At 33.5% G+C, this 19,166-nt stretch overlaps 1 protein-coding gene across 1 annotated transcript in view; it reads left to right on the top strand.

Moving 5' to 3' along the window:
* LOC129230553 (neprilysin-1-like) overlaps positions 1 to 19,166 on the top strand; it is a 98,448-nt gene that overhangs the window by 63,806 nt on the left and 15,476 nt on the right. Inside the window, exons 11-17 of the mRNA XM_054864957.1 lie at positions 4,821 to 4,898; positions 9,306 to 9,409; positions 11,750 to 11,860; positions 12,415 to 12,482; positions 12,763 to 12,893; positions 14,216 to 14,281; positions 17,687 to 17,782. Of these exons, the coding sequence (XP_054720932.1) occupies positions 4,821 to 4,898; positions 9,306 to 9,409; positions 11,750 to 11,860; positions 12,415 to 12,482; positions 12,763 to 12,893; positions 14,216 to 14,281; positions 17,687 to 17,782 (654 nt within the window). The remainder of the gene's footprint in view (positions 1 to 4,820; positions 4,899 to 9,305; positions 9,410 to 11,749; positions 11,861 to 12,414; positions 12,483 to 12,762; positions 12,894 to 14,215; positions 14,282 to 17,686; positions 17,783 to 19,166) is intronic.

The following is a 19,166-nucleotide window of genomic DNA, read 5'->3' as shown; positions in this document are numbered from 1 at the left end:
TCCCTTCAATTTTTTTTTTTTTTCAAAATTAAACTTAGTTTTATGCATTCTTTGGTGACGTTATGGGGTCGGGACTTCTCAAGGAAGTTTTCTGAAACTGAAGTGTTAAAAAGCATTTTTAGGCTATCTTTGGATACGTGAAGATATTGGGGAAGTTTCGAGGGCGCTGTCCGGAAAGCTTATCAACAAAATTGAAAAACACGTAAATGTAGGCTGTATCTTGTGGTGTAAGGGTGGTGTAAATACAGTCTTCCCTAACTCCAACAAAGACTGTATTTTCCTAACGAAATATTTTCAAACTTGAAATCAATTTTAGTCTATTTTTGAACACGATAAGGGAATAGGTAACGTTCAGGAGCTCTTTGGAAATTTTTCGATGCCGAAGTTTCAAAAACGCATTATCAAAAACGCATAAGTTTCCAAAGGTTTTCAAAAATGTTGGAAGTAATGATCTCCTAAAAACACGATTTCAGTTGTTGTTTGATGGACAACGTTATGAGAGAGTTCGGACGTTCGTTTCCCACTGGAAATTTAAAAAAAAAAAAACTGCTGCTCATTTTAAGCTCTTCACTAGAGGATTTGTGGTCTTCCTTCAGAAATTTCTAAAAACGAAATTTGGAGCCAACCGTGATGACGTTATGTGATTTCGTGCACATCTAGGTCCCCTACCTTAGAATTTTTCTGAAGTTTAAATTTCAAAAACCCAATTTTAAGTTATTTTTGTAGACATTGGATGAAATGGGGATTTTAAAGTTTGAAGTTGATGTCCTAAATATACACTTTAGACTATCTTTAATCAATATACAGAAAGGATAAGAGATTGACCGCCCTCATGAATTTGTTGGTATTGAAATTATAAAAACTAAATAATCAGGATTAGGCTAAAAGATGAGATGTGAAGGGATGAGGTGAGCGTTATCCCTTGGAAATGTTTCGAGACCAAATTTGGATGATTCTCTTTTTCACTAATAGAGGTCGAAATGTGAAAGACTTTGCCCAGGAATCATTTTACTAATTAAAAACCTTTCCATAAAATGAATGACTAAATATGAAACTCATTGTATAAAGGAATTAGTTGATATAATGCAGTAGTACAAGCAATTATTATTCGAGTTGTGAATATTTTTTTTAAATTTTTTTTTTATAAAATGAACATAAAATTCATTCTGTCTTAGTGAAAGGTTTGTAGTCAATGGCCAGTCAAAACAGTTGTTTAAACAGATAATGCTATCCTGAAAATGAGCAAGAAATCGCCCACCATTTGAGACCTCTCTCCTTTTACTTTTGTTTTCACTTTACTTTAAAAAAAAAAAAAATTTTTAATACGCTGGTTTCCTCGGAACTTACTTGAAATCAAATAGTAGCTTCATTATTTAACGAAAGGTTATGAAATTTATTGTTTCCTCCGTAATAGTTAAAATTAACAGCAAAAAAAAACTAGTATGTTGTGGCCATCACGAAACTTTCTTCTATATCTTTCTTATAATTCTGATCCCTCCCCATGCTTAACGAGGAAGCAATATTCCCAAAGAAAACAAAATTACACATGCCAAAACTTAATGACCATCCCAATTCCTGATTTATCTCAAAAGCAAAGCTCAGAATGAAAATTGAAAATTATTTTTAAAGCCTTGCTTAAAATAATTGCAAACATTTATCTGTTAACAGACACAAGATGGCAACAGTTAAAAATTTTAAATCATGGAGATAATATTTCGGATCATTTCCATGCAATTAAAAGCACGAGCTGAACGCAGACGACAATCTATTACGATTTATCTTTCTTATTGTTGCATTAATAAAAATATTTTTATTCGCAAAAAAAAAAAAAAATCAACACCTCTTGGAGCGATCGGCGTCAAAATTGAACCAAAGCCTGTTTACATATGGATTCACATATATTCCACATTTCAACCAGAACGTAGCATTACATCTTGAGATAGGGCACTCAAAATGGAAAAAAAGAACGGGTGATTGCGCTACCCCCTTTTTAGCTGTTAACACAAAAATAAAATCAGTTCTTATACCCACTAAGGGCTACTTGCCGATAAATTTTTCTTTCATTCCGTTCATTATTTCTTGAGATACAGCAGTCACAATTGACGACAAAAAACGTTCTATAGCTCAACCCCCGTTTGAGTTATTGACACCAAAATTGAATCAGCACCTGTTCCTGTTAATACCAACATACGGACCAAATTTTGTTTGATTCCGCCAGTTACTTCCTGAGGAATAGCAAGCACGCGTAACTCGAAAAACGTCCCATTGCTCCACCCCCCTTGGAGGAATTCACGCCAAAAACTAATGGGCACAAGTTCACATAGGGGCACATATGTGTACTAAATGTCGTTCGATTTCATGCGGTAGTTTTTGTTGTAGAGCGGCCACAAAAAACTGGTCACACACAGACGTGACACACATACATACACACACACACAGACAGACAGACATTTTCCAAAAATGGTCGAAATGGACTCAGCACACCTCAAAACGTTCGAATCCGTCAAAATTCGAAATTCGAAAATTTGCACGAATCCAATACTTTCTTCTATATATTAGATATAGAAGAAAGTAAAAAGAAAAAAAAGAACATGGTTCCTTGACTTTACACTACCACCTCTCTTAATCTAAAGGCTCAGACGAAGGAAGAGAAAAAACAACCATTAGTGCTGAGATGTCCACAAGAAAAACACATGTTTCGTAATAGTATTTTTATAGTCGTACTAAAAGCTTACAATTCGAAAACTTTTTTTTTTCTTTTTTGCTTCCAATAGTAGATTAAACGCATGATTTCCTTATTGGGAAATTACATTGAATTTTTTCGCATCAATAGTTTGAAATTGCCGCTCCCTAAAAAGTGCCGCCCGGGGTGGACCGCCCCCACCACCCCTCCCTAGCTACGCCACTGGTTCGCGTTACAAATTATTTAAAGTCTTCAGCGCAAGAACGCGAAGGACTTCAGGAGCTGTTTCACTTTTAAGAACTGAAGTTTGAAGACAATCTGGCTTTTATTTCACGAATTACTAAGGGGTTTCATGATTTCAAACCCTTATCAACGGTATCAGGGAGATGGTGGGTACCTTTGCGGGCAAAAACTCTCAAGACAAAGCCCCTTTGGGTTTTAAGATTTCGAGGTAGGTTCTGGTAATTTCTCCAAAAGGTGTCATCAAGATTCAATAATTTTTCATACAGAATGGTAGCTTCGAAAACAGTCTTCAGTGGTTTAATATTTGTAAGGAACAACATGGAATCAATAGGCATGTACTTAATCCCACCAGTTATAAGTCTAAGTGCTTGATTTTGAATGACTTTCAGCTTTTCCATTAAACTTTTGGTCATAGTTATTAGTGGTTCACAGTAATAAATGAATACTGGCAAAATGAAAGTACGGTAAGTGGGGACCAGCGTTGATCTCAAACAGATGAATAAGTAAATGAAATGGACTGTTTCACTTTTCCCCATTTACTTTGCCCCGAATGCACTTGACTAACTGTACAAAGCATTTAAAATACAAATAAGCTTATATTAAGCAAAAAAAAAAAAAAAAAAAAATACTACACCGTATATTAGTAGGTCTCAAAAAATATTTAAAATATTAATTACAATAAATTTATCATTTAGTAATAACAAAAATAAGTGCTGACACACAACAAAATACTACAACGTGAGCATCAGTTTTTGAAAATTACTTTTATTATCATATTTTTTGATTTTCAGAGGTAATTTTTTCTTGATTGGAAAAGAAAACATGTGTTACCACATAGTTAAAATATTACTAAGTAGGAGGTGCTAAGAGCAGAGTAAATATTTCACCATTTCACTTTGCCCCGCTATTTCATTTTGCCCCACTATTTCACTTCGCCTCACATTCCCCTACTTTTATTTGAAATGTGTGCCTTACGTTCTTCTCATTTTCCAATGTATGTGCACGTCGCCTTTAAAACAAATGAAACGAGCTAATGTGTGCATCACGTGATTTCCTTTTACTCCAATTTAATGTTATTTCGCCATTATTGACAATTTTAATGTGATTCAATTGTTTGCTCTATAAATATCACAAACAATGGCTAAATTGAAACCAAATTTAAAATTTAAAAAAAAATCCCATAGCGACCAAAAGATTGGCGATATATCGCCAAGTGTCTGACAAATTGTAACACCACTTCAGTTTACATCCAAATTAACAATGATTTCCCCCCAAAAAGGGGCTAAAGACCCCCTTAGGAGCATCCGAATGCACCCACGAAGGAAGGTGCACAACTAGGTCCCACTAGGAGTCTACGTACAAAATTTCAACTTTCTAGGACATACCGTTTTTGAGTTATGTGAGATACATACGCACATACATACGTACATACGGACGTCACGAGAAAATTCGTTGTAATTAACTCGGGAGTCGTCAAAATGGATATTTCGGGTGTCTGTAGGTTCCTAGGCATATATCCACGTGTGGCCGGGTTGAAAAAAAAACTCAACATTCATTCGGGGGTGAGAAAAATGGAAATTAAGGCCGATTTTTGAGTGAAATTTTTTTCGCGAATACAATACTTCCTTTTTTGTAAAAGGAAGTAAAATCAGTAATTGAAAGTTATATAACAAATGCAGTTTTCTGGTTTTATCCTCTCTCCTTGGCTCCCGCTGCAAGCTTCTACTAATTGCTTCTCAGAATTATGTTGAAGGCATTCTTGGAAGAATCAATACAGATTTCTGCATCAGTTTTTTTAGATTGAACTATGATTTAAACAGTCAGATATATTTTTCTGCATAAATATTATTTACAGGTGTTTACAATACTTAATTATACACTGTTCTGTTTTCAGGCCAACGCCATGAACGAAAGGATAGGATATCCCAACTTACTTACTAACGCAGTCGAATTGGCAAAAGAATACGAAGGAGTAAGTATGTTGATTTTCGCTGATATCAAAAATTAAAAAATAATGTTTTCTTGAGACAAAGAAAAGCAAAATTGATTTTTATACTAATAATTATATTTGTACATTGATTGTTAGAAAATATAAAGATAAAGAAAATAAATTAAGTTGCGTAACTCTCTAGTTTGGCGGGAAACTTTTTGCTCAACAAGCAACTACCTTAATTAGAAAAGCTTCCCGCCAAACAAGATAAACAATTTGAAGGATCTATCCATATTTCTGAGGAGTTGAAGGTGGGAGGAGGTTCTAACGGAAGTAGGTGTGATGAAAGAGGGGAACAGGGAGGATGATAGTTTGGCAGATACTTGACTGGCAAACTAGATATCATGACTTTTTAAGGCTGAGGTTTTTTTGGTTTAAGAAGAAGGCTTTTTTTTTGTGGGGAAGAGTTAAAGGTTTTCTTGGCGGGGAAATTTTTAAAACAGGATTGTTTTTGCTGAAATACGTTTTTACATTCCAGACGCAAATGAAATATCATCCCTGCCAAACCACTTGACCGCGGGATTTCAAACGTAAAATATCGACTTGGGAAAATATTGCGTAAGAATGGGTTGCCCCCCCCCTTCCCCCCAGTAAGGGAATGTAGAGATTTTACGAATTCCCCTCCCCCTCGGGACACTTACGTAATTAATGAATGGTCCCTTATTCCTTAAAAAAAGAGCATTATTGGATAAGAAGTCTTTGAATCTACGATCCTCTAGAAAAATTCATAAACAGTTTAACTGCTAAACAAAACGCCTAATAGTTCCAAAATAGAATTTGATGTCGTTTTCATACGTAATATTTTTTTTTTCTTTTTACGTAAATGAGACATATTTTGTTTTCGTGAAATTGTTTCAATGGTTAAAAAAAAATGTATTCGAAATAATTTACAGCCTAAAACACCTGAAAGTGAGATTATGCTAATTTTAAAAGATCATTGCTGGTACAGTGGCCGCCGCTTATATGAATCATATTTGTTCTGAATAGTTTTGACTGCATAAAGCGGCTGATTCGTTAAAGCGGCTACTTCAATAAAGCTGGATTTCATTCTGTTTTTGACAAATTGATTCATTAAAGCGGCTGATTTAATAAAGCGGCTACTTCAATAAAGCTGGATTTTATTCTGTTTTTGACAAATTGATTCATTAAAGCGGCTGATTCTTTAAAGCGGCTACTTCAATAAAGCTGGATTTTATTCTGTTTTTGACAAATTGATTCATTAAAGCGGCTGATTCAATAAAGCGGCTACTTCAATAAAGCGGCTACTTCAATAAAGCTGGATTTTATTCTGTTTTTGACAAATTGATTCATTAAAGCGGCTGATTCTTTAAAGCGGCTACTTCAACAAAGCTCGATTTTATTCTGTTTTTGACAGTTTGATTTATTAAAGCGGCTGATTCATTAAAGCGGCTACTTCAATAAAGCTGGATTTTATCCTGTTTTTGACAAATTGATTCATTAAAGCGGCTGATTCAATAAAGCGGCTACTTCAATAAAGCTGGATTTTATTCTGTTTTTGACAAATGGATTCATTAAAGCGGCTACTTCAACAAAGCTCGATTTTATTCTGTTTTTGACAATTTGATTTATTAAAGCGGCTGATTCATTAAAGCGGCTACTTCAATAAAGCTGGATTTTATTCTGTTTTTGACAAATTGATTCATTAAAGCGGCTGATTCAATAAAGCGGCTACTTCAATGAAGCGTCTACTTCAATAAAGCTGGATTTTATTCTGTTTTTGACAATTAGATTCGTTAAAGCGGCTGATTCAATTAACCGGCGTTCATTGTATACGGAAAATTGGGTGGTTTCTCCGGTCGAACTTCTTGTATATAATATTACTAAATGATCTAATCTAAAAATCGATGGAACAAATATAAGTTAAGAAATTCGGTCATGAAACCTTCACACTGGATAACAATTGCTGGAACTTTAATATAATTCAAAAACCTTTTGCATTTTTCAAAGAAAACTTTCGTAACAGTAACAAACTTAATGGTATCTCTCAGCTTATACGCGAATCTATATATATAAAAAAACTACATTGTATGATAACGCTGAAGCAAGCCATTAAGAACACCTGACATTGAAAGTATTTCTTATCATTAGGAACACATGCCATTGATCTAAATTACCCATTTTGCTAAACAAATTGCATTAATTTCTTTTGACATAATTATTTTCTCATTTCTAAATTTGAAAAAAAAAAAAAAGCAACATAGTTGAACGTACTTTGCAGTTTTTGTGTTAAATTTTTTTTTTTCAAAGAATTTCGATAGTTTTTTAGGAGAAGATTTTGTAATTAAACTGTTTTTGTTTTTTAAATTCTTTAAGTTAACTATTCTGCATTGGGCAGGTAAACGGCCGTTTCTGCAGAAATGAGTTTTCGAGATATTTGAAGAAACTTGTTTTGGATTCAGTACTAATAATAGAGAAATGTTGGAATGAGACGCTTTTTCGCGCTATTTTTTTTTTTTTTTTTCAGCGGAAACCCTGTATAACAAATTTTACGTGCAATAGATGACAAAAAAGCAAAAAATGTATAATAACTGAAAATTTTTCATTTTTCATTTTTCTACCCCGCAGCAGTATACACGGCACCCTGTATCTAGTGGACAACCTGAACTTTCTCGACTTCAAATTACTCCCTAAAATCAAAATTACGCAACTTGCTAAATAAATTTGCATTAATTTATTTTGACATAACTACACTATGCGGAAAAAAACACTTAAAAGTGCGTCTGACATAATGAGGTAGTTTCCAAAACTTTAGAAGTATTTTTTCTGAAGGAGCATGCTTAAAAACATAGGATCTGACCATTTTTTTAAATAATTTGCTTAAGTTTAATATTTTAAAAAAATTACTTAAATCGGCGCGCCTTCAATGTTTATGCTTCTGTCCGATGATATTACAAATGATGAAATGCCATTCTGTGTTGCCATTCACAGAGCAAAATATTTAATTCGCATCTTTACTCACGTGTATTAGCAACGATATGGTTGATAGCAAGCGTAGAGCGCAATTTTAATTCGTTTCTTGATTATTATAACGTGGAATCGCGGTAGAAAGATGCGGCAAAGTGCATCATTTGTGACGACATCAAAACCACGCCTTGTTTCAAAAATCGGACATTTAAAAAAATTAATTAGAAAATAACTGTTGGGAAAATGAAAATATTTTCTTGGTCCATGTTTTTTTTTTTTTTTTTTTTGCTTATTCTATCAATTTCAGTGACAAAATGTACTGACTGAAAGTTTTGACGGAAGGAAACAACCCCATTCTTGCTGATTCCTATGTAAAATGACGTCCTTAACCAAAATATGACCACCAGTTTCCCCCTACACATCCTCCCACTTTTTGGAAATGGCCATGAGTTTTCCAAATTGCTCCAAATATCCATGCTTTTAAACTTTGCTGCTCTCTTGCCCCTCAGAAAAGTGTTAATGACTAATATACCGCTCCCTTTTTTTCCAAATAAAAATAATGGCCGTGAAACTGTTGAAAAGTAGAAATAATTGGAGGGAGGGGCGCCATTTCCAAAAAGTGGGACGTGTAGGGTGAAAACGGTGGTCATAGTTGGATTCAGGGTGTTATATTACATAAGAATCAGCAAGAATTATGTCCGACGCATTTTAAAGGGGGTTGTTTTTGTTTTGCAACACAGTGTTATTTTCCCATTTCCAAGTTTGAAAAATGAAACATATCTTTACTTACTAAGCGGTTTTTGTGTTAAATTTATGCTTTAAAAATAATTTTAATCTATTTTATATGTGACAATTTTGTAGTTAAGCTGTTCATGTTTTCTGAATTCTTACAATTTACTATTCACGACAATTAGTATATAATTATCTTCCTGAATGTTCTCCACTTCGAATTAATTCTAAGACCGAAATTTCCCATTTAGCTAAACAAACATACATTGCGTGAAATACACCGCCAGCTCAGTCATTCCAGCCGAGGACTGCAGTTTCGTGCTTATTAGCACTCATCAGCCCGGCATAGGAAGTGAAAAACTCTCTCACTCAGTCACACTCTTAAAAGGCTTCCTTAAGAGGTTTGACACCTCCAGTTCAGTCACTTCTTATGCCGGGCTGATAAGTGCTAATAAGCACGAAACTGCAGTCCTCGACTGGAATGACTGAGCTGGCGGTGTACTTCAGGTAATTCTGCCTTAGCCCTGGCTATAGGGCGGTAACTTACTGAAAAAAACTTACATTCGTTTCTTTTGATGTAAATATTTTCCCATTTCCGTGTTTAAAAACTGAACAAATTTTTACTTCTTAAATTATTGTTTTGTTAAATTTCTGTTGTAAAAAGAAATGTAATGCAAAAGTTTTTTATATGACGATTTTGTAACTAAGCTGTTGATGTTTTCTGAATTCTTGCAGCTAACTATTCACGACGATCTGTTTCTAGTCAACATCCTGAACGTCCTAGAGTTCGAAGCAACGAAGAACCTAAAAAAACTACGGCAGCCAGTCAATAAAGACAGGTTTGTTCATTATAATATTACTCATTCAAAAGTAACGGTACAAATCTTAAGAGCTTTATGTTATAATATTAACTAGAGTGTAAAAAATTAAATAATCATGCAAATCTTAAAAACTTTGGTCTCTATTACAATTAGAGAGTAAACATTTAAAAACAACCATGAAAGTCTTAAGAACTTTTGACTACATTCTACATTACGTAACTGGGATATAAATATAACGAAATAATCATTCTGTATTCATAATTGGAGAGTAAACATTCCAAAATAACCTTATAAATCCAAGTTTGAACTATATTACTAACTGGAATGTAATACAGCCCAAAGTTTACCTTCCAATAGAGTCTGCCGACTGGCGGAAGGATAATATTTTGCCTTTTCTGACTGTTTGGTTTGAATTCTAGCTATCAAAATATTGCACTTGAGGGCAGTTAAGCACAGTTAAAATACTGGTTTTTTTCTTTTTGATAGTTAATCATGGTAAAGTAGCTGATGCGAAGCATTCGCGGTCGAAAATTTATATCCCTGCTGTAAAAATATCACGTAAAAACACCCCATGTAAAAATTCCCATATTCTCTACGTAGAAAATTACCGAACTACACTTTGATAATGGCTTAAAGGTGTATAATCTGTCATAGTTCAGCATGTTTAATGAAGGCTTCATCAAGAAGTCAAAAAAGCAAAGACCATTTCCGCTGCATTATATTTAACACCTAACATCTTATAGGCAAAATGCATGCTTTAAAAATGCTATAATGGCAGGTCACTCAAACAGAAGTTCGATGTTGGGACATTCCGTTGAAAGCTGAACGCTCTACCAACTGAGCTAGCCGTCTATCCCTTCTAGCAAGAAAATTTGTAATCCATTACACGACCTCTTCTTAGATAATTTTAATTCTCAAATTTAAAAAAAACTGTACATTTTTAGACAGTGTTTCTATTTTTCTTCATTAGCCGCCACGACAAGCTTTAAAATGTGAGGTAAATCATGGAATTTAATCAAGGAATAAAGATCTCACAGACCGACAGAAAAATAAGCTAGATAAATAATATACAGGGTGGGGAGCGGGAACTTTCTTTTTTTGAAAATGAAGCAAAAAAAAAAAATACATACCTAAAAATTCTTTATTATTTTTTTTCTGCCCCACATAATGGGAGATTAAACTTTACACTGTTCTGAAAAAATTATCTTGTAAGTGTTGCCCTCCATTGTCAATACACTGATTCAGTCAAACTCGAAAGTTTTGGTCAACTCTTTGGAGCATGTCGACCGGTATATTGGCAGTTTCGGTTCTCTTGCGGTTCTTTAGGTTCCGCAAGATTCGTGGACGATCGTTATAAAATCTTGACTTCAGATCACTCCACAGAAAATAATCACATGGGTTGTTAGAAATAATCAAACCAGGCTAGCGTGCAGGCCAGTTTAAGTCCCCATTCCGATCGACCAAAGCCCGATGGCAACTGAAAGTATTGATGTAACAATACTTCCCATTCAGATCTTTCCATTGAGCCTCTCCCGACTACTCTCTGATGTTCCACACTTTTTGCAAGCCAAATTCAAAAAAAGAAGTTCCCGCGCCCCACCCTGTATAAGATAATGTGCTGCCATGTAGCTGCTTAATGAGTCATAGAACTGAAATCATTTCGTTGCAGTTTCTCATGTAAGATATTTGCACGATTTAATTAAAAATATGTATTGATCTGTTAAACTCGTTTTAAGCTTGCTATTTTAACTGAGAATGAATTGTATGAAACGTTATCAGGGGCAAAAGCTTTTAATTTTTCATAACATTTTAATTTATGCAAAAAAGCAGTTCTTTTCTAAATAAATCGAAACATTAATGCCGTTAAAAACTTTTTTTTTTTTTTTTGCGTGTGGAATGCCTTGTTGTGATATTCGATAACGAAATGCTCAAACAGCACTCCGGTTATTTATACAGCTTCAGAAATAGTCAGGATGGACATTGGCAATTCGCACGCGCACGATCTGGGCTGTCCTATAGCGGTAATATTGGCAGTAACGAGGATAATCCTATTTGTCACTTTAATATCCACCCTAGGGTAAAACGAGAGTTGCTCTAGCACATGAAAAAAGGTTTAGGTGTTTAGATCTCGTGTGTGTTATCAGGTTAGCACCCGAAGCATAACTTGAATAATCAGAAATTATTTAGTTTAATTTCTAATGCATTAAATCTCCAAAGCAAATAGCAAGAGTTAATTTAGGTATTGCTGGAATATCCATATTGTCTATTATAGTAAAGTTGGGTGCATTCATTAGTTAAAATATTTTAATTAATCAGATAACCCATTATTTATTTCTGTTTGAAATTAACTATTTTCAGATGGACAACAGAACCAGCAGTCGTAAATGCCTTTTACAATCCAAACAAGAATGATATTGTGTTTCCAGCTGGAATTTTACAGCCCTTATTTTACAGCCATTACTTTCCCAAGTAAAAAAGTTTTCTGCTTATTTTTAGAATTTTTCTGAATCTTCGAGAAAATTTATCCTTTTAATTTTTCCTTTCAAAAAATTTTTAAAAACGTTTATGAGACAGCTTTTTTAATTTTTATACTATATTCCATGTGTGAAAGAATACCACTTATTACTCATTCCTTTTACATGTATTTAAAAATAAATTAACACCGCTACAATACTTCTATGCAATAAAAAAGCTATAAATCTTTTTTTCAATGAAACCCCAATTTTTCTTCATCCAAAAATTTATTCTGCAATTTTTTTATTAAATAAAAGGCGAAAACAAGCGAAAGAAACTTTTATATTTGTGACTAACTTGTAAATCTTATTCTTTCAAAAATATTTTTTCATCTTTTTATTTATTTATTCATTTATTATTTATTTGTTTATTTTATTTTATTTATTCATTTTTATTTAATTATTTATTTTATTTTATTTATTTATTTTTTTATTTAATTATTTATTTTATTTTATTTATTTATTTTTTTATTTAATTATTTATTTTATTTTAATTATTTATTTTTTCAGGTCTTTAAACTATGGTGGCATAGGTGTTGTCATTGGACACGAAATGACGCATGGCTTTGATGATAAAGGTAAGGGGAACAGCTGTGGTTTCGTGAAGTAAGCTCATTTTTATTAAAAATGCTCATTAATATTCACTAGTTTAGGTTTACATCACTACAAACTCGCTACATTTCGTATTAAATATTTTTAAAAAATTGCAATATTTTAAATCTTTCATCCGCTTTATTATGTTCTCTACACAATGAAACTTTCTAACTGATAATACATAGATTTTTTTTTTCACTTATCTTGGTTCAGTAATATTATAAAGAAATATAAAGTTTAGTTTATTATCTGATTTCTTTCCAGGTAGGCAGTTTGACAAAGAAGGCAATCTAAAACAATGGTGGAATGAAGCTACTGTCCGTCGTTTCCGAGACAGAGCGCAGTGCATCATAGACCAGTATTCCAGTTATATGTTAGAAGACATTGGGCAAAATGTAATTATCTTCTTTCTTAAATTTTAGCAGAAGTAGCGAAATGAATAGTCATGTGCTTAAGTAAAGAGATACTATTAGATAGCTAATTTTCAAGTTTATAGGCCATAGTCTAACCAGTATATTCCTACCTAGACATTTTGAGTCTGTCTCACGTTACTTACTTCAGAACAAAATTGAACTCTGAGAGGTCTATCATCTTAATATTCTCTGCAGATTTTGATCTTAGTACTTGTTGAACAAGGCCCTAAACTCAGATTAGATGGAACCGCTTCAAACTAGCTCTTTGGTATTAAGTAGACATTTGATTGAATTATCCTCTATGATTTGAAATTGATATCTGCTTGACGTATTCTTTCTCGATAATGAGTGGACATATGATTGGTACAGAACTAGGTCTTTAAGGAAGCTAGCTATATGTCAAGCTGAAACGTTATACAGCAACATCCTGAATAACTACGGTCATCCAGGTTTATAGTCCTGGATGGACCACGATCTATAAACTTATTGGATGGATCACAACAAATAAACGTTCTGAATGGACAACGACGTATCAGCACGAAAAAAAGGTTTGACCTGCCACGAAAGTGTTTGTTCTTCTGCTCGATATGATATCAATCATAATTGTCCACAGAATAGTTGTCCACAGGGGTTTCAAAACGAAAGATAACAAGAGCTCTGACGAGTATGTTGATTCTCTGTATGGATAAAAATCACGCTGAAAATAACGAAAATGATCAGAGTTTTCAAACGGTGCCGGTGGATAGAGCCGGATGTCCATTTACAGACATTGCATTAAAGGTCAGTTAGAAGATGACTGCGTTAACGAAAACATGTCAAACCAATGAAACAAGAATTGTGATATGCTTTTTGCATTATGAGGTATTTTACCAACCTTTTTACAGTCTCGTCTTCTTACCAAGTGACTTCCATGTCTTAGGGCCTTCAAAGAAACACTTGGAGGTCCGGCATGGAATAAATCATCGCAAGAACCGCAGCATCGGCTCTGAGCTGCTGACCTAACAAGTGCTTCTTTTAAGATCCAAGGATTTGAAAATCACTTGGTGCGAGGTTGTGAGTGTAAGGAGCGTAATTCTCAAGGACTTCTAAGGAGGGTAATTCAGTCAGAGCTCTTGTTACCTTATTTTTCGAAACACCCTCTTATACCTACAATATCTGCCACAGGTTGAAAAAGAATCTCCTTTTATCGAAATATGAACGAAAATGAATGTTTTTGCAAATGGAAAAGTGACTATGATTGTGGTTTGGAATAGAGAGCTTAATAACCACGTCGTCTTCATTTTTCATCAAATTTTTCTCTTTAGGTAAATGGGAAGATGACTCAGGGAGAAAACATAGCTGATAATGGTGGTCTTAAACAAGCATATCGGGTGAGTGTTTCAATTGTTTTACATTTTTAATTACTTTTTCTTTTAAGTGTGGCACAGAGCTAGTGTCGTTCTTTATAATGATTCTTTCATCAAAAGATCGTTTATATTTTTGACCCGTACCATACAATGAACTCGTTCATTTGTACGCCTTTGTCCATTTAAAAAAAGTTGCTGGTGAAATCTCTGCAAGAATTACTCACGTACGTTTAAAATGTTTCATTGGTTTTGACACATTCTTTTGGGAAAAAGTGACTAAAACTAATTACCGTATTATCCCACCTTATCCGGCATGCCGGAAAAGAGCGAGGTTGACCAGCATGCCGGAAAAGCGAATTTTCCGGCATACCGGATAATTTGAGGTTTATTTTGCAACAAAACGAAAGTAAATTTCCCCTTTCATTTCCAATAAGAAAGCAAACCACAGTGAGGAAAAAAATGAATAAATCCCGAAAAAGTAACCTTCTTTCAAAAAAAAATGTGTATTGCAATTCATATGAGTTTTTTATTTATGGTAGGTCAATATTAATGGATTTTATCACATGCCAATAAATTAATTAATTCAGAAGCTATCATCGTTAATGCAATTTGTTCATAATTTTTTTAAATACATCGTTTTAGGTTCCTTTTAGAGTTTAGAGAAAGAGAGTAAGTCAATTTTTAGCCTACTATCCCAGTAAAAGTCAGAAAAAGAAGAAAAAAGCATGAAAGAAGGCTTAATGCATCTTAAAAATATCGCGAAAAACTAAAAAAAAAGTCAAAAATAAATAAAATAATTAAATAAATATCGAAAAGTTAAAAATTGGAAAGTAGGGTATTGAGATGGGGGAAAATGTCTGTCAGTCTTCCCCCACCCCCTAATAACTTTTTAATGAATAGTCCAATTCGAACAAACTTTTTTTTGTTCGAAAGATCTCGGCGAGGAAACCTCATTCCTATATTTCACTTTTTGATTTGAACTATTTTTGTTCAGTTTTGAGCAGTTCAAAGAAACCTAATGTTAGCGAATACGGGGAAATTTAAGGCAATTCCGAATTGTGAGGCGAATTTGTTTCAAACAAACTTTGTAGGAAAAAGCTTTTGATGAAAAACATGTATATAAAATTCCTTTTTGTTTTGAACAATTTTCCGTTCAATTTTGAACAGTTCAAATCCCTTAACATTAGCGCCTACGGGGAAACTGAAAGTCAATGTAGATTCCGTACTAGAAGGCGGATTTACTTCAAACAAATTTTGTTGGAAATAGCTCTTGACACCAAAACTCCTAACTCCGACTCCGAGAATTTAGGGTCACCTGACTCCGACTCCTGTGTCCGATAATTAATCGGACTCCGACTCCCCTACTTCGACTCTGACTTCGTAGCTTTGGCAAAAATTTATACACGGAGGACAAATGACTGACTCCGATTCTTGGATATACGACTCCGACTTCTTTATCCCAAAATGAGATTGACTTTGACTCCGCAGCCATGGTATTAACTGCGAAATAATTGTTAATATGACTTGTTTTTATTTTCACTCTAAAGTTTTAATTTAAGTATTCAGTTTTCGGCGGATAAACTCGAAGTCATTAATGTTTCTACATAAAAATATGCGCAGACGATTCTTTTTTTTTTTGACAATGAAAATTATTTCTTTAGTTGACATTTAATTGTTTTTATTTATTTTTTGTAAGTGCATTAATTCATTAAAAAAAAATATTTTTGGCAACAGGGGTAAAAGAGAAAGATTTTTGTATATATATGATGTATTTATTTTAATGAGCTTATTAATTTTAATTATTATTTTTTCGTTTTGAAAGCGGTTAATGATTTTTTTAAATGGGAAAAAGTGTATTATCTGTTTTGTTTAAAAAGTGCTGCCATTTTATTCGTTCGTTTATTTATTTATTTTTACGCATCTAATTTTTTAGATGAGTGAGGCATATTTTATTCCTAGAAATCAGTTTAAAATATTAAAAAAATATGTTTGAAACAATTTTCGATTTTAGTTATTTTTGAGAATATTGATCAGGTACAAGAAAGTAGTATGGTTATACGGGAAATTAGGCTCGTTTAGTTTTAGACAGAACTTCTTATTTATTGAACAGCTATGGTAAATTCTTCAGCACTGGTTTATGGACGGTAACTTACCGCTTAAATGTTTGCTTATTTAGTTTCAAATTAATTTTTACAAAATTATTTGTCATTAAACAAAATTTTCTTGTTAAAACAACAAATGACATTGTTAGTAAATATTTTTACAGAATTAAACTGTTTATCAATATTAATGAGATATGTTAAGATACTTATATTCATTTTTAAGCTGAATATCTATTTTTATAGTGTTATTTTTTTTCCTAACCTCAATTTTTCCGGCATACTAATCCAGAGCATGTTAATCCAAAAGTCGCAGGTTAGAATCCTGCAGGGTACAAATTTGAATAATTACAATTTATTTAGTGAAGAAAATAAATAAAATGGACGTCAAAATTTTGCGAAATCGATCTTTAAAAAATAAAAGAATAAAAAATCGCAGAATTCGTCCTATAAAACATTTTGAAGGAGAAAATGAGCAGAAAAAAATCTCTTGAATGTCCACCTAAGAAACAAACACATAAACTTTTCTGTTGACTTTATTTGATTTTTTTCATGAAATTAGTTGACATTTTCAAATTAATAATACTCACGTACAATGTTACTCTTGGTTCCCCCGTACCTACCACGTTGTAGTTTGCCAGTTAATAGGGTCTTGAAGACAATCTGCCAATTACTTTCATAGAATATGTCGAGTAGAAAAAGACTACAGAAACAAACATTTTTTTTTTCAAAAAGTGACAAAGCTGGATGATGTTTATAAAATACTAACACGACTTACAAGGGGTCATATCAAGAGCCTTCCTTTTGGTAAGGGGCAAAAATTATATTTGATGTCTCCCAAATGCAACTTACAATAGGCTTCTCCAGAACATCTGTTGAACTGCGCGGGCCTTGTCAGGGAGGACATTTGTTTGACCACGGATTGTATGGAATTGGCAAACATCTAGTTGGGGCGACTCCATCTGAATGAGGGGAAAAATAAAAATATTATGTGCGTATTCCGCTCATTTGAACGAGACTCTGCTTAATTTAGAGGCTAACATATATCTGCAAAACCTGACATCCCTGAAAACTAATAGATGCTTCCATTTCCGCGTGTAAACCGGATGTTTACCTTTACATACAATCCATGGTTAGACAGTAGTCCTCTTCTCTGGTGTTTGATTTTTTGAAGGTTTTTGGACTCGTGAACCTGGTTTAGCCTAGCGGCTAGATCAGGAGGAATAAGACAACAACAACAAATACTAACAACGTAACAACTCACGTAAAATTTCAGTATTTGCACTTCAACCCCATTACTTATTGAGAAATGTTGATTTCGTTATTTTAGGCATATAAGAAGTGGGTGAAACGACACGGAGAAGAACCTTTACTTCCAGGCTTGAATCTCACACATGATCAATTATTTTTCCTCAACTATGCTCAGGTAAGACATTCCCCTCGTGTTTTGTTGTTTCTTTTAGTGTCATCTTCTCTCGTTACTCTTTGCTGTCTTTCTTCTTGTGATGAGATTTTATGTTGGCACTTTTAGGTTGCCCTTGGAATGCCCCAAAAGTTTTTCGCCTTTGTTTAAATATTTTGTAATAACTCTGATGAAAATTGTAGAAAAGCTATCAAAAGAAAAAAATACACAAGGTGTTTTGGTTTAACCTGCAAGAAGCAACCGTTAGTTCTAGATGCATACTTCCAATTGCAAAAATGTTCAAAATCAGATACAGCATTAAGATTGAAAGTTTCAACAAAAATAACTAGTATGTTGTGGCCATCACGAAACTTTCTTCTATATTTTTCTTTTTTTTTTCCTGATCCCTCCCCATGCTTGATGAGGAAGCAATATTCCCAACATAAACAAAATTACACATGCAAAAACTTGACGACCATTACAATGTCTGAATTATTGCAAAAGCAAAGCAAAGAGCGAAAATTGAAAGTTATTTTAAAAGCCTTACTTGAATTAATTACAAATATTTTATTTATTAACAAACATAAGATGGCAACAGTTAAAAATTTTAAATCATTGAGATAATATTTCCGACCATTTCCATACATAGACTAATAATAAGAGTAGACCGAGCTTTCCCAGACTTGCTGATGAAAAAATTGGTTCATGGATACATCATGTGACTGGTGGAAGGCTTGGCGAAAACTTTGGCGGCATGGTTGCTAGATGGCAACATTATCTATAGTTTGGCACTCGACATGTATTTTAAGACGTAATGTATTTTTATTATAATTTTTTTTTCCAGATGCAGAGATTGAACTGTTTTTCTTTTAGTTATGCATTATTTTTGCATTAGTTTTTGATCAGTTTTCAGTAACTTTTATTTCATTTGGAACTGCTACGTCAGCGTTGGCGTGAACGTAATGGCGTAAACGTTTTGCGTTAACGCAAAAATGTACTAATTGGTATCTTAAATTGAAATTTTAGATAAAAATCTTACCGTTTGCTGATTCTCTTTGGTCGCTTGTATCTTTAATTGTTTATAGAGTTATTGAAATTGACTAAAGAAAATGCACAATACGATCTAAACGAAAAACTCACTATATTAACAAAATATTTACATCTTAGAATAACAAATTTACAAATCGGACTCCATAAAAGATCATCCTTCCGTGTTCCATCAATTCTATTTATTTTATTTCTCGCGGCCGTTGATCGTCTGCTACGATCAACGCCCGCTGTTGCTAGGATATCCACCAGTCACATGGTTTGGTTTATGAGCAGCAAAAGGGTTGCCATAGCTCGGTCTACTCTTATTATTAGTCTATGTTTCCATACAATTAAAATCACAAGAAATACGCAGACGACA

Source organism: Uloborus diversus, chromosome 9 (genome assembly GCF_026930045.1).
Source record: "Uloborus diversus isolate 005 chromosome 9, Udiv.v.3.1, whole genome shotgun sequence".
Classification (NCBI taxonomy): domain Eukaryota; kingdom Metazoa; phylum Arthropoda; class Arachnida; order Araneae; family Uloboridae; genus Uloborus; species Uloborus diversus.
The sequence above is the reverse complement of the archived record's forward strand: the minus strand, read 5'-3'. Positions and strand labels throughout refer to the sequence as shown.